Source organism: Corythoichthys intestinalis, chromosome 6, assembly GCF_030265065.1.
Source record: "Corythoichthys intestinalis isolate RoL2023-P3 chromosome 6, ASM3026506v1, whole genome shotgun sequence".
Taxonomy (NCBI): domain Eukaryota; kingdom Metazoa; phylum Chordata; class Actinopteri; order Syngnathiformes; family Syngnathidae; genus Corythoichthys; species Corythoichthys intestinalis.
This window is the reverse complement of record NC_080400.1, coordinates 31,831,837-31,847,314: the sequence shown is the minus strand read 5'-3', so window position 1 is coordinate 31,847,314 and position 15,478 is coordinate 31,831,837. Positions and strand designations below refer to the sequence as shown.

Here is a 15,478-nt window from a genome sequence, read left to right as displayed (position 1 = left end):
TAATATATGGAAGGTTTAAGAAGCATCTGTACAGTTTTTGTGATTTTTAACATGACCTCTTACAGTGGGGCAAATAAGTATTTAGTCAACCATCAATTGTGCAAGTTCTCCTACTTGAAAAGATTAGAGTGGCCTGTAATTGTCAAGATGGGTAAACCTTGACCATGAGAGACAATGTGAAAAAAAAAAAAAAATCACATTGTTTGATTTTTAAAGAATTGATTTCCAACCTAGAGTGGAAAATAAGTATTTGGTCACCTACAAACAAGCAAGATTTCTGACTGTCAAAGAGGTCTAACTTCTTGTAACGAGGTCTAAGTAGGTCTAACGAGGCTCCACTCGTTACCTGTATTATTGGCACCTGTTTTAACTCATAATCGGTATAAAAGACACCTGTCCACAAGCTCAGTCAGTCACACTCCAAACTTCACTATGGCCAACACCAATGAGCTGTCGAAGGACACCAGAGACAAAATTGTAGACTTGCACCAGGCTGGGAAGACTGAATCTGCAATAGGTAAAACGCTTGGTGTAAAGAAATCAACTGTGGGAGCAATTATTAGAAAATGGAAGACATACAAGACCACTGATAATCTCCTTCGATCTGGGGCACCATGCAAGATCTCACCCCATGGCGTCAAAATGATAACAAGAACGGTGAGCAAAAATCCCAGAACCACACGGGGGGGACCTAGTGAATGACCAACAGAGAACTGGGACCACACTAACAAAGGTTACTATCAGTAACACAATGCGCCGCCAGGGACTCAAATCCTGCACTGCCTGACATGTCCCCCTGCTGAAGCCAGTACACGTCCAGACCCGTCTGCGGTTCGCTAGAGAGCATTTGGATGATCCAAAAGAGGACTGGGAGAATGTGTTATGGTCAGATGAAACCAAAATAGAACCTTTTGGTAGAAACACAGGTTCTCGTGTTTGGAGGAGAAAGAATACTGAATTGCATCCGAAGAACACCATACCCACTGTGAAGCATGGGGATGGAAACATCATGCTTTGGGGCTATTTTTCTGCAAAGGGACCAGGACGACCGATCTGTGTAAAGGAAAGAATGAATGAGGCCATGTATCGAGAAATTTTGAGTGAAAATCTCCTTCCATCAGCAAGGGCATTGAAGATGAGACGTGGCTGGGTCTCTCAGCATGACAATGATCCCAAACACAGAGCCAGGGCAACAAAGGAGTGGCTTCATTGGAAGCATTTCAAGGTCCTGGAGTGGCCTAGCCAGTCTCCAGATCTCAACCCCATAGAAAATCTGTGGAGGGAGTTGAAAGTCCGTGTTGCCCAACGACAGCCCCAAAACATCACTGCTCTCGAGGAGATCTGCATGGAGGAATGGGCCAAACTACCAGCAACAGTGTGTGAAAAGCTTGTGCAGAGTTACAGAAAACGTTTGGCCTCCGTTCTTGCCAACAAAGCGTACATAAGAAAGTATGGAGATGAACTTTTGTTATTCACCAAATACTTATTTTCCACCATGATTTGCAAATAAATTCTTTAAAAATCAATCAATGTGATTTTCTGTTTTTTTTTCTTCCACATTCTGTCTCTCATGGTTGAGGTTTACCCATGTTGACAATTACAGGCCTCTCTAATATTTTCAAGTGGGAGAACTTGCACAATTAGTTGACTAGATACTTGTTTGCCCCACTGTATGTACCATCGTTTGAACATCTCCAACGGCTACTACAATATCATCTTTAACACAAACCTATTAATTAGTCTTACAGTAAGGACTGACTGAAATAGATGACACTTGTTCTGACTGGAGAGCAGGACCACAGGTGCTCTCAAGACATGCAAAGTGTATGAAACATCTTGACTCTTACCCAGTGAAGTGTGTGCCAGGCTACCTTGAAGGCAGATAAGTTAGACACAGGGAGTCATTAGCGGTGAGATACATGAGAAAGCGCTTAGTTTAGTTGTTGTTGACTTATAAAGTTGCTTTTTGAATTTTGCTTAAGTACTATACTTTAGTGTTCAAATAAAACCCAGGTCAGGCTTTGTTAGGAGATGTTAACACAAAATGTCAGCAAGCATCCATCCTTTAGGAGTTAGGACCATCACAGTGCCTTGGTCCTCAAGAAGAGTGCAACTGAGAGGCGTCACACTCGAGACTAAGGGGCCTGCTCCGGTCCGCCATGTGATTTTGTGTGACCACAAAAGCAAATCATGTGCATCAAATTCATGTTTATTCCAAAAATGACAAAACTGACTATTGCTGTCACTTAAAAAGTGATATATATATATATATATATATATATACATATATATATATATACATATATGAGATATTGCTAGGTTTTTGTTTCCGGTCCCCTTTTAAAATATCTTGAATAGTTGTTAACCAAAAAGTTTGTTCTTGTTTCTGATTTTAACACAGTGTATCATATTTTTGTGTGGGGCGACACTTTAACAACGATTTTGCCCGTTTCAAAAATGAGTTTGACACTCCTGGCATATTGGACTGACAATTTTTTATTTGACAGTAAAAATATTTCCTACCAGCTATTCATATGCCAACCACCTCAATAACACCCCAACCAGCATTCATACCACCCAACTAACCCAACTAACTAACAACAAAACGTTTGTAGTAAACAACAAACCAAATGAGAACCAGACAATGAGCCAACACATTTTAACAAACTGAAACAGCAACCAATCAAGTGAACAAGCGAACAAGCAACCAGCTAACCATTACAGTTACATAAGTCATTGTTACCGACCAACTAATTAACCAACAGCCAACCAATATTCAAACTAATTTTGTATTAACAACCAACCAACTAACAAATGTTTAAGCCAACTATTTGCCAATATGCGATAGTAGAAGCGGCTGCTGCAATTATTCAGGTAAAGTATTTGATGGTTGCCCCAGATGAAGCATGTTTACCATCTAAGTTTATCAGCAGTTCTGGATAACTGAAAAATTTTCAGTTTTGCATGACAGAAAACTGCTGTATTAGTCAGATGACTTTGTGGATTGCATTCCGCCTCTGGTCTGTACAGTCTGGTAAGGACTGAACTAGAAAGATGACTCTATGTTGCCGCTAATATAATAGTGAGCTTTCATGGTTCAAGATAGTTATACTTCCATGGTAAAGAGTCCAGACAAAGACGCCGGTCAGGCCGCTTCCCTGGTTGACCCTCTGTGTCTTCAATCAAAATCAATCTGTGAAAAATTCTCAGAGTTTTGCATGACAGAAAACTGCTGTATTAGTCAGATGACTTTGTGGATTGCATTCCGCCTCTCTGGTCTGTACGGTCTGGTGAGGACTGAACTAAAAAGACAACTCTATGTTGCCGCTAATATAATAGTGAGCTTTCATGGTGCAAGATAAGATTTATACTTCCATGGTAAAGAGTCCAGACAAAGACGCCGGTCAGGCCGCCTCCCTGGCTGACCCTCTGTGTCTTCAATCAAAATCGATCTAAAAATGAAAGGCCCACTCAATAATATTCCAAACCTTTCATGTATTCTTTTTTATTTTAATCCCCTCGCCTCTCTGGTTTAAGAGGCTGCAGTCTCTCCTTTTTCACAATTACTCCAGGACATCATTAATTGCCATGCATCAAAGTGTATGTCTGTGTCAAAGGCTGTAGCAAGCTAAAACAATCACCTTTTTTTTTAAACTTTCAGATTGCTTTTTTCCACTTCAAAGCGCAGCAGTCCTTCAGTGAGATATTCTATCCTGAAGCTATCTTTGTCTTCATGCTGGCTGATTTTTTTTGGTGACATATCCTTGAGTCAACTTGACACTTCTTTCTGCTAGAACTAAACCCTCTATCATGGAAAGTAATATTTTTTTAAATATTTTTATATCACTGGAAAACACGGAGATCACACACTAAACAATGAACCAAAACACACATACACAACACTTTAACCAGGGTTTATATGACTAGAAAATACCTTTGTTGTCATCATTAGAATTACTCAGTCTGCATGAAGTAATGAAACTGAGGTGTCATAAAAAGTGACTAAACATTGACACACATACCAACACATTAAGACGTGCTGGTGATCTTGGCATATCCCATAAACTGCTCTGCTTTCCATTAAAATTACATACGGTGACACATTTTTAGATATAGTTTTTTTCATGTATACTTTATTTTCATGAGCTTATTTATATTTTGCTTATGTTCCTGAAGTTGCACTGCATAACTTCCACCTTAAAGTGCCTGTGAAACCATCAAAAAAGTCTTAAATAGCATTATCATGCGAATTAAAATCATATTTTGAGACGATTTGACTATATACAACAATTTGGCAAAGCACAGATGACGAGAAATGAGTCTTTTAATCAGCCGTTTAGCCCCGTCTGTTATTTTAGCGCTCTAGCGCCTTCATCTGGGTGATGACGCTGGCAGAATAATGATTTCAGCTGATTTATAAATCAGCCCAAATGAGAGGGAAGATTCAGAACGAGGAAAATGCGACAGAGAGCAGCAAAATGTCATCATTGTTTTTATCTCTACTCCAATATTTTTACAGGATATTCTTTGTATTTAAGTGTTTTTCCCTGATAGCGAAATAAATTGTATGGTCAATAACAGTCTTGTGCTAAATGAAATATGAAATATTAAAAATGCATTTATTCAGTACGACAGGGCTAAATTACTGCATCATGGTCAAAACTGCCGACTTATTAAACCTCCCGAACAACATTTTATGCCACCGGAGTTAGTCCGGCTTTTTTTCATTTCCCTGCCCCGGCTTCGGAGACTGAGTAAAGAGCGTATGCAAACTAGGAAGAGTGAGAGCTAGGCGACATGCTAACCCGAACCGAGTGGCTCTTTCAAGTCTTTTTCTTGCCTTTTGAAAACGAAAAATTACACAAAACTACCCCGGCTCATATCACACACAGTGGCGGGGGTGATTGTCTTCACCGATCGGCCAGCCCCCGGCGGCGAGCAAGTTTTGGCTCGTCGTTCTGCTGCGGCCCCGACAGGCAGGCAGTGCTCGTCCAAGGGGACGCAGAGGAGAATGAACGCCGAAAATAGCGCCTTTTTGGTGGACAAACCAGCTGACGTCGGAGTGCATGGCTGCCCGAGCCCAAGCCGCGAATATTACTCTATAGGCGGGCACATGAAGAGGACCGAGGGAGGTGGAGTCTCTACAAGATCGAGAACCGGAGACAAGAGTGGCCCAAGCAGAGCCAAGCGCTCTATAGGCAGGCACACCTTTTATCGGCCAGAGACCATAGTGTGCGGCAAGCCGCCGGTCGTCGGCTGGGTGGCCTTCTCGGTGGACAAGGAGCAAATTGCAAGCCACCTCCTTATTATCTCATCATTAACACGTAGCGTACTCACTTCCTCATCCGTCCAATGGTCTCTAGATTGTTTAACTTGTTTTGCCCATTCTTGGTGGAGAACAGGATCTTTTGGAAATCCAAAAAGCCTCACACCACTCTCCCTAGTGTAGCAACGAAAGCCTGCAGCACATTGGGCTGGCCTGACGCAAAAAATAAATAAATTAATCCGCAAATCAGCTGAATCCGCAGTGCTTCTGTATTGTGAAAATGATTAGTCCGCTGACGTCACATTCTCATTCTTCCTCAATCCAGACTCCGGCGGGAAGTCACTCATTTTCATGGCGTGGGATTTAAAAAATTGAATAAATATATCGATCGCTTCAACAAGCATCCAAGCGGTCCATTTCATTCAGGAGCATAAAATACCGCGTGTAATATGAAATAAAAATGCTTTTTTATGTCACAGGCACTTTAAGGAACCGTATGTTTTTTTACTGTAATTATTATCAACTTTTCTTTTTTTTCTTAAAGGCTGAAAGAGTGACTAAATATCGAGTGAATATTTAGTGTTTTTGTATTTCAGCGATTTCGGGAGCACTAGTGGTACTCTAAAAAGGCGGGTGTGTGGGAACTGCCGCAAGACTAAATATAGCTCAGAGAGCTCAAGAAACAGGCCGATCTGTCCAAGTAGGGAGGATTAGAAAGCGCTCAGCTGTGCCCAGCTGAGCACTCAGTAAATCGGCGCTCTCCAGATTCATCATTGTGACCTCTGACAACACCACCCCTAAGTAAATTGATGTGTCAGACCTAGCTCATACAGTCTAAATGGCATGAGGGGCTTGGTGTCCGAGGCCTGCGCTGTTCTTTAATCCGGGCCACCCAGCGTTACATTATCATGAGTCCTGTAATATTTGTTGTTTTCATTCATTTACTTGCCGCAATTCTCAGCCTCTTCACCCCAAATAGCCTCTTTTACATAGCACTATGACATTGTTAAATATGTGGTTATTTGTAATTAAATTAGTTCTTAGTTGTGCCATTAAAAATGCATGAATTATTACTTTATGAAAGTAAACTACAGCATTTTTCATATTTCCAGATACTAATTTTATACCAGCTCCGAATTACCTGTCCGTCTCTTTGTAAACTTTTTTTATTGATCCCATGCAGTACAGGCAAATGAGGGAACACTATTTGAACTTTTTTTTTTTCACATTAAAAAAAAAAAAAAAACGACCAAAACAAACCAACGACAAAAAAAAAAGCTCCAGCCAAAAGAAAAAACCCTCATCCCCCAATACACACGGCACATAGGGTATCTCCCTAAACAATATACAGTGCTGGCCAATTTCTCCCAGAAAATGATTGCAATTACAAATGCTAAAAACGCAAAAGAGAATGGGGGGAAAAAAATTAAATCACTACCATTTTACACAAAATTCCCAAAATGGGCCGGACAGAATTGCAGGGGTGCCAATACTTTTGGCCAGCACTGTATTATCATTATTATTATTATTATTGTTTCCCTTGAAAGGGGAAAAGTGCACTGATCAAGATCTCTGTAAAAACCCAAAATGCACTCGAGCACAAAATTTTGCCTACACCTGTCTAAATATTCAAGGTGATGAAAAGCCATCATGACACATCCGGATCTTTCTGTGTTTTTTTCACTTAAGAATCCTCTCTGAGACCAGCAGCCTTTTAGAGGAGGCATCCCGGGAAGAAGGTCTACCGATATTCCCTGTTCCACAGGAGGGTGGTGAGGCAACCACGGTCTTGAGTGTACCGGCTGGCATCCTGGACAGCATTCGACACTACCAGGATGACTATGAGGAATACCTTCGCCGCTCGGCTCATGAGCACGGCAGCGGTGATGTCAACTTCTGGTCCTGCGCAGACAGGTAACAAGCTTTCAGGTACAAAGCAGTCACTATAACAGGATAAGATGCCATATGTAGTGGAAGCATTTACTTAAAAGCAGAAAGTACTGTACAAGGCATCAAAGTCCAACAGTAGTAAAGCATTAATCCATAGGTGTTAAACTCGAAGCCATATCATTTTACATGACCCATGAAAGCAAATTGTGTGCGTCGACTTTAATGCTCATGCTCAACTGCCAAAACCAGGGTTGCCCCAGGTTTCAATAAGTGAAATTTAAGACATTTTAAGGGTTTTTCAAGACCACTTTAAACAGAATTGAATGTCAATTCCAGGGCAAATTTCATAAAAAAAAAAAAAATCTTAGAATGTTGAAAAAATTCTCACACACCATTTTATTCACTGCTGTAGTGCAGTGCAATATAGAATTCAAGCAATTTGAGGCAATCATACATTATTTGTTCGCAATCATGGTGGGCCTCTTAGGGAAACCATAACTACAATATGGCCCGTTACACCTCTGTGTTAGTTAACAGGAACATTAAAAAAAATAAATCATGTATTATTGTTTACTTCAGTTTAATCACTGCCTATTGTTAGTGCTTGTGGAGTTGATAGCATGCAATTTGGAAATGGGCAGTCCAAAAGTAGGATATACAGAAGGCACAAATTTGATATTGGACACTTGGCCTACACTGTAAAAGTCAACCTAAGGCATGAATTTCTTTCAGACTTTCCCCCTCTGTGCATTGCAAAAATTCTGTGCAGTTCTTCTAATTAGATGCATACTAAACTACACTGCCGGGTATGTTTGTTGATAACGTGGTGTTCTCATACCCATAGAGGATGAAGCAGATTTTTATGGTTCATCTTCTCTTTCACTCTCGCTCCCACTCCTCCATTTACATATTCAACCGAATTGTTCAGTTGCTGCAGTGCAGGAGATGACTCCCACCCCAACGCTCATAATAGCTAGTTTTCAAATGACCTTAGAGATTCTTCATCTTGTTTTATGCCGTGTTTGTGTTGGAGTGTAAACAGACCAATGAGTCCTTATTACGAGTCCCTCGCTAATATTTGGAGAGACACATCTGTGTGGTGTCACACTTAATGTTCAGAAGCACTTCAAATATGTCAGTGCGGCACATCTGCCCGCTGCTCTTGTTCCCTAAACATTCATTTACTTGCCTTTAAAAAAATTTTTTTTTTTACTATGAATATTCACAAACACCCACCCAGGCGCATTGCTCAGAGACACAAGAGTGTTGTGTAAACAAACTGAAATCGTGGTTTAGGTGTGTTGTTTTCCCTACATGCATATCAACGGTCAATTCATATTTGATTATTACCGTATTATATTACAATAGAGTAAGCTACTATGAGGCTTGCAAAGACTAAAGACACATCCAAGACCTGCAAATGACTGAATTATAGGAAAAGCTTTTTGGTAAATGGTGTTACGCTTTTCCACCTTTCAAGGCGCTCAAAGCGCTTTACACTATCTCACCATCCACCTACTGGTGACGCAGCACCAGGAGCAACGTGGGGTTCAGTGTCTTGCTCAAGGACACTTAGACGAGTTCATCAGGGTGAAGAATCGAACCCACAACATCCGGGTTGGGGGACAATTACTCTACCACTGAGCCACGCCACCCCACCATAGCTGGCCATAGCTCAAAACAAATGTTTGGTGCAAAGACTACATGGCTCATCTTCAGCTGGGACTTGGAGCTTAGTTAAGGAGAATAATATAATGGTTCGAAATATAATTCGGTGATTGTTCAAAAGTTCTACTATAAAGCAACAACAACAACAAAAACGCGTTTGGCACTTTAATTTGTGGCTGATATGTATTTTATTTTGGCGCAGGGAGCATTGAGCAGGTAGTACTCCCACACGCGAGCAGGATCGCATGTACACACGAAGAACGTATTTGAGCACACGATGAAAAGCGCACATGCGCACACGAGGAAGAGCGCACGTGAACACACACACAAAGAAGTCATGCAGCCGAGTGACAGAGAGAGGGGAAAGAAAGCCTGCGCGCACATTTGTTGCATGTGAAGCATCCACAGAGGCAACACTTGTATATAACACCTTTTGTGCTTTTGTTATTGTGCGTTTTACTTGGGGCGGGTTTATGTGATTGTTTTTGATGATGTGCGGACGCTATCTGATAGATGCTAATCTTTTGTGTGGATTGGTTATTGCTGTATTAGCAGCTAGTTATTGACGCAAATTTCAATTGCTGTTATTGAAGATGGAATGGATTTCATTTTTATTTTAGTTTCATTCTGCAAGTGTTTATGTCATGAGCACGTGAATAAAGTCAGGAAACCACATGGACGTCTGACATCGTCATTTCGAAGCTTAGCTCGCCGTCTAGCCAGGACTCCAACGTCATGGCGAGGATAATTGACATTGCCGATCGATCGGGTCTGATCACGTCATTTTCAAAGTAATATCGGCCATGCCTTTTTTTAATATATATATATCTTAATTAAATTGTTTTCTTATTGTATTTACCGTTACAGACATAATATATTACACTCATCCAGAGGCTTTAGTTTAGGCTTAACGTAGGGTTATCTAAAATATCCCGATAACGGCGGCATGTCACGTTAAAATATTTAATGCTAATATTATGTTCGCTGCACGATCCTCTCATTCATTGTCGCACTCAATCTGTAATGGCACTGCTTTACCTTTATAGAGAGAAAAAAAGGTAACGCAACATGAATAGAGTGAACTTTGACAGCCTATGAAGCCTTTCTTCAATTGGCTAATACCTTGCAATCCCTCTCCCCATGATTAGAAATATCATGGAAAGCAATGTGGGGAAGAAAACTGGCAATAGATCTTTGTCTTAACACCTTAAGTTATTACCCAAAGCAGAGAAGATATATCCATTGGTAGCACGACGCACAGTCATGGTTTAACTTCCCATCATGGTTCAACTCCCATCATGCATTGGGGCATGCCTGCAGTATCATTTACTGAAAGCTCAACAAATACACTAGATGGCAATATTTACTCACAATACACAAAGTCACAAGTCTTTCTATCCATGGATCCCTCTCACAGAAAGAATGTTAATAATGTAAATGCCATCTTGAGGATTTATTGTCATAATAAACAAATACAGTTCTTATGTACTGTATGTTGAATGTATATATTCGTCCGAGTTTTATTCATTTTTTTCATAATGCATTGCCAAAATGTATATGATCGGGAAAAATTATGGAATGATTGGAATTGAATCGGGAGCAAAAAAAAGCAATTGAATCGGGAAATATCGGGATCGGCAGATACTCAAACTAAAACGATCGGGATCAGATCGGGAGCAAAAAAACAGATCGGAACAACCCTAGAAATTGACGCATAATACATGTTTTTGGATAGTTATTTTGAGATTTGAAGGCTATTTAGGTGTATTTAAAGGGTTAATTCTGACTTTCGTGGAAATTTGGATTATGTCGCCAGCGTAGGAACAGACCTCGTTCATTACCCGGTCAATACCTGTAGTTAGTTCGAATAATCCAGTAATTGTATTAGGAACATTTAATGCATTGCAGGAAGGTTTGCTAAGATTGCACTTTAGAAAGAGCATTAAAGGCAAATGCAAAATGAAATTTCTGAGTGTTTCTTCAAACTATATAGATTTTCATTTAAAAATAAAATAAGATACCTGAGCTTAGCCTCAAACGGGATATTTAAAAAAAAATTTAAAAAAAGTGACGATCAAAGTACAACAAAAGAACAATTGGCTAACTTGCATAGCAAAAGTCCGCTATCTTAAATTTTATAAAATGCTATAGTTTTATTTTTTTGTTTGTTTTTTAAATGCTCCTAACAAATCTTTCAAACACACATTCACACAAAAAAATAGCTAAATGTACCTATAAACTAAATTATGCATGCGTAAGAAAACATATTGGCTAGAACAAAAACTTACATTATGTTGGTCTTAATAGGGAGCCGCTGGATTTCCATCCATCCATCCATTATCTTCCGCTTGTTCCGGGGTCGGGTCGCGGGGGCAGCAGCTTTAACAGGGAAGCCCAGACTTCCCTCTCCCCAGCCACTTCAACCAGCTCCTCCGGCGGGATCCCAAGGCGTTCCCAGGCCAGCCGAGAGACATAGTCTCTCCAGCGTGTCCTGGGTCGTCCCCGGGGCCTCCCGCCGGTGGGACATGCCCGGAACACCTCTCCAGGGAGGCGTCCGGGAGGCATCCGAACCAGATGCCCGAGCCACCTCAGCTGGCTCCTCTCTACGCGGAGGAGTAGCGGCTCGACGCCGAGTCCCTCCCGGATGACCGAGCTTCTCACCCTATCTCTAAGGGAGAGCCCGGACACCCTGCGGAGGAAACCCATTTCGGCCGCTTGTATCCGGGATCTTGTTCTTTCGGTCACGACCCAAAGCTCGTGACCATAGGTGAGGGTAGGAACGTAGATCGACTGGTAAATCGAGAGCTTTGCCTTTCGGCTCAGCTCCTTCTTCACCACTACAGACCGGTGCAGCGTCCGCATTACTGCAGACGCCGCACCGATTCGCCTGTCGATCTCCCGCTCCCTCCTACCGTCACTCGTGAACAAGACCCCAAGATACTTGAACTCCTCCACTTGGGGCAGGATCTCATCCCCGACCCGGAGAGGGCACTCCACCCTTTTCCGACTGAGGACCATGGTCTCGGATTTGGAGGTGCTGATCTTCATCCCAACCGCTTCACACTCAGCTGCGAACCGCTCCAGTGAGAGTTGGAGGTCACGGCTTGATGAAGCCAACAGCACTAAATCATCTGCAAAAAGCAGAGATTCAATGCTGAGGTCACCAAACCGGACCCCCTCAACGCTTCGGCTGCGCCTAGAAATTCTGTCCATAAAAGTTATGAACAAAATCGGTGACAAAGGGCAGCCTTGGCGGAGTCCAACCCTCACTGGGAACGAATTCGACTTACTGCCGGCAATGCGGACCAGACTCTGACACCGGTCGTACAGGGACCGAACAGCCCTTACCAAGGGGCTCGGTACCCCGTACTCCCGGAGCACCCTCCACAGGATTCCCCTAGGCACACGGTCGAACGCCTTCTCCAAATCCACAAAACACATGTAGACTGGTTGGGCGAACTCCCATGCACCCTCGAGGACCCTGCTGAGGGTGTAGAGCTGGTCCACTGTTCCACGGCCGGGACGAAAACCACACTGCTCCTCCTGAATCCGAGATTCGACTTCCCGACGGACCCTCCTCTCCAGCACCCCTGAATAGACTTTACCGGGGAGGCTGAGGAGTGTGATTCCTCTATAATTGGAACACACCCTCCGGTCCCCCTTTTTAAAAAGGGGGACCACCACCCCGGTCTGCCAATCCAGAGGCACTGTCCCCGATGTCCACGCGATGTTGTAGAGGCGTGTCAGCCATGACAGCCCTACAACATCCAGAGCCTTTAGGAACTCCGGGCGGATCTCATCCACCCCCGGGGCCTTGCCACCGAGGAGCTTACCAACCGCCTCAGTGACTTCAACCCCAGAGATCGAAGAGCCCACCTCAGAGTCCCCAGACTCTGCTTCCTCAAAGGAAGGCGTGTCGGTGGAATTGAGGAGGGCTTCGAAGTATTCTCTCCACCGACTCACGACGTCCCGAGTCGAGGCCGCTGGATTTATTCATGTTAAATGAGTTATGTCATATTCACTATTGCCACTAGAAGGCAGTTTATATAGCCAGATCAATAAAACTAAATGCAAACACTTTCGAAACAAACCATGATAACGGCTCTGTAATTAAACGACAACAGAGGATGTTATAACTTTACCAGTTTTTTAGTTTAAGGATAAAAGCAAACCTGTCTGCATAACATCAATTATTTACAACTAATGTTTCAAATGTGCGTTTGTATATGTCTGTTCACGTGTGCAATCATTTCCTTTTTCGCACTGCAGCCTAGCAGACGAGTTGTTGCAGGATGCGGTGGCTGACGTGGCGGCTGAGTTCCAGGACGTGATGGAGGAGTGCGCTGAGGCTGTCTTCACTGCTGAGTTCCTGCAGCTGATCCACTCACCTCGCATTGCATCCTCTTCTTCAGTCAACCAATAGGTGCTCGCATCTCATGGAGTGTTCTTTTTATTTTGTATAGAGTGAATTGGGTTCATTGGGACTGTGTGTGTTTTTAAAAAAAAATAATAAATAAAACTCCAGCAAGCCAGAGTGCTGCACTGCATTTAATGTGAGCACTATATCTCTTTATTCCTGCTCCATCGGTTATGTGAGATTGTATTCCGCCGGGAAAATTAGTTTAGATAAGCTTGGAGAGACCATTACAACATTATGGTGGAGGGATTATAAGATTACCGGATCTCCTGCGCGGATTACTCACACTTTCTATTTCCGGTTGGGAATAACGGGAGCCCATGATTGCATCGTGACAGAGCATGCTAAATGGCTTTTGTCTCTTTGTCCATGTGGTATCTATGATGTTTTCACGACGAGAAATGTGGTATAGAAGGTTCTTGAATGTCTCAACCAAACACAAAACAGTGCGAAAAATTGTGTAGCGTTACAATAAAAGTTGGGGTGGACATTTTCAAACAAGCACAGTAGGCCTGAATGATATTGGGAAAAACTATTGCTGCGATTTTTTTTGGGGTTTGCGATATATTGCGATATTATATTGCGATATTAAAAAACATTTATATATATTTTTTTCAAGATATTTTCACAAGATGACTTAAATAGCTGTTTGGAAAGACTTTAGATCACCACAGTGTACAGTCATCCCTTGTTTTATGCGGTTAATGGGGACCAGAACCCGCCGCGATAAGTGAAAAACCGCAAAGTAGCCCCCCCCACCCCCCCATTTTAATTTTTTTTTTTTGTGTGTGTGTTTTTTGTGCCCAATGTATTTATTCAGATTTAGCATTGGAAAGAGATACATACAGGTTGACCCAAAAAAAAGTTTACACTCAGTTGACTGCTTGTTTAAAAGCCATTGAAACATATCTAAATAGGTTGTCATGCTTAAGTGATTCATTAAGGTCACTCAATGCAGCTGGTAATCTCTCGTCTCTACAATTCCTGTGCTTCTGCTGAAAATGAAGAAAACTTTAGCTGTACCTGAATTGCTGCGTGCCGGTCTGACACCTACTGAGATTACAGCAAATCTGAGAATATCCAGATGTGCAGTCTACAAAGTTAAAAAGAAGCTGAAAGATATTGGAACAGCCTCACGAAAACCTGGGTCTGGAAGTGCCGATCTGTGCCGACCAAAAAGTTGATCGACAAGGTGATATGTGGCCACCCCAGAGTCCAGATCTCAATCCCCTGGATTATAGCATATGGGCAACTGTGGAGGACAGTGCCTGTAAGAAGCCACAAACTGCTGTGGCAGCCTTGGAGAGGTCCATTGTTAGATCTTGGGAAAAGATGACAGCATCCTACATAAAGAAGCGTTCCGCAGGCGCCTGGAGGCTGTTGTGACACTTAAGGGAGGACACATTGAAAAATAGAGTGTACTGTACATGTTCTTTACAATAATGTATAATTTGTGATTCAATTCTAATTCTAAGATGAATAAACATGGCATTTAAGTTGTATTATGGCAGTGTAAACTTTTTTTTGGGTCACCGTGTATAAGACATGTTTTTTTCTCACCCCCCCCAAGTGATTTAAAAAATGTATAAAAATAAATGGTTTTTAAGCACTTCAAATTTCATAATTATGATAAGTTTTAAACATAACTGTCCAACCAAATCATTTTTGAACAAGAATAAAGTACTGTAGCAGATAAATGCTTGGCTTTATTAAATGCTTCTGTTTATCTACTTTAGCTGTGATCGTTGAAGTGACATGTAGAAATTTCAAACTCCTCATGATCACTTCTGGCATTTAAATGTCTCCAACGTCCCCACAGTACACACATTCATTCCAGCGCGGCTTCCTTACAACTGTTTAACAAGTTCAACGATGATTGACAGATGCCCGTGTGAAGTCTGCTTCTTTGGCCAGATCAAAGCCATTGTTGTGCCGCAGTGACTGAGAGGATCAAAAGGCTGGGAGAGGGAGGGTAGGAGGCTGTGCGCAGACCAGAAAGTGAGGGTATGTGGATCAAAAAAAAGAAAAACTATCGCACGTGCTTGCGATGGGACTATTGCGCACACGCACATCGCGATGGCGATGTTTAAACGATATATCGTTCAGGCTTAAAGCACAGGCTTGTATAGCAATTTTTATGAAGTAATGAGGTATTTGACATCCTGGAAGAGCAACTTGATTTTCATAAACATACGTAGAATCCCTTTGAACCCATTGTTCCATTCTAATCACAATGT

The 15,478-nt window shown here is 42.1% G+C and overlaps 1 protein-coding gene across 1 annotated transcript in view; it reads left to right on the top strand.

Moving 5' to 3' along the window:
• Positions 1 to 15,143, top strand: part of kiaa0753 (KIAA0753 ortholog) — a 35,808-nt gene extending 20,665 nt beyond the window's left edge. Inside the window, exons 18-20 of the mRNA XM_057839742.1 lie at positions 6,956 to 7,180; positions 13,094 to 13,247; positions 15,125 to 15,143. Coding sequence (XP_057695725.1) covers positions 6,956 to 7,180; positions 13,094 to 13,247 — 379 coding nt within the window. The 3' untranslated portion in view covers positions 15,125 to 15,143. The remainder of the gene's footprint in view (positions 1 to 6,955; positions 7,181 to 13,093; positions 13,248 to 15,124) is intronic.
• Positions 15,144 to 15,478: the final 335 nt, after the last annotated feature.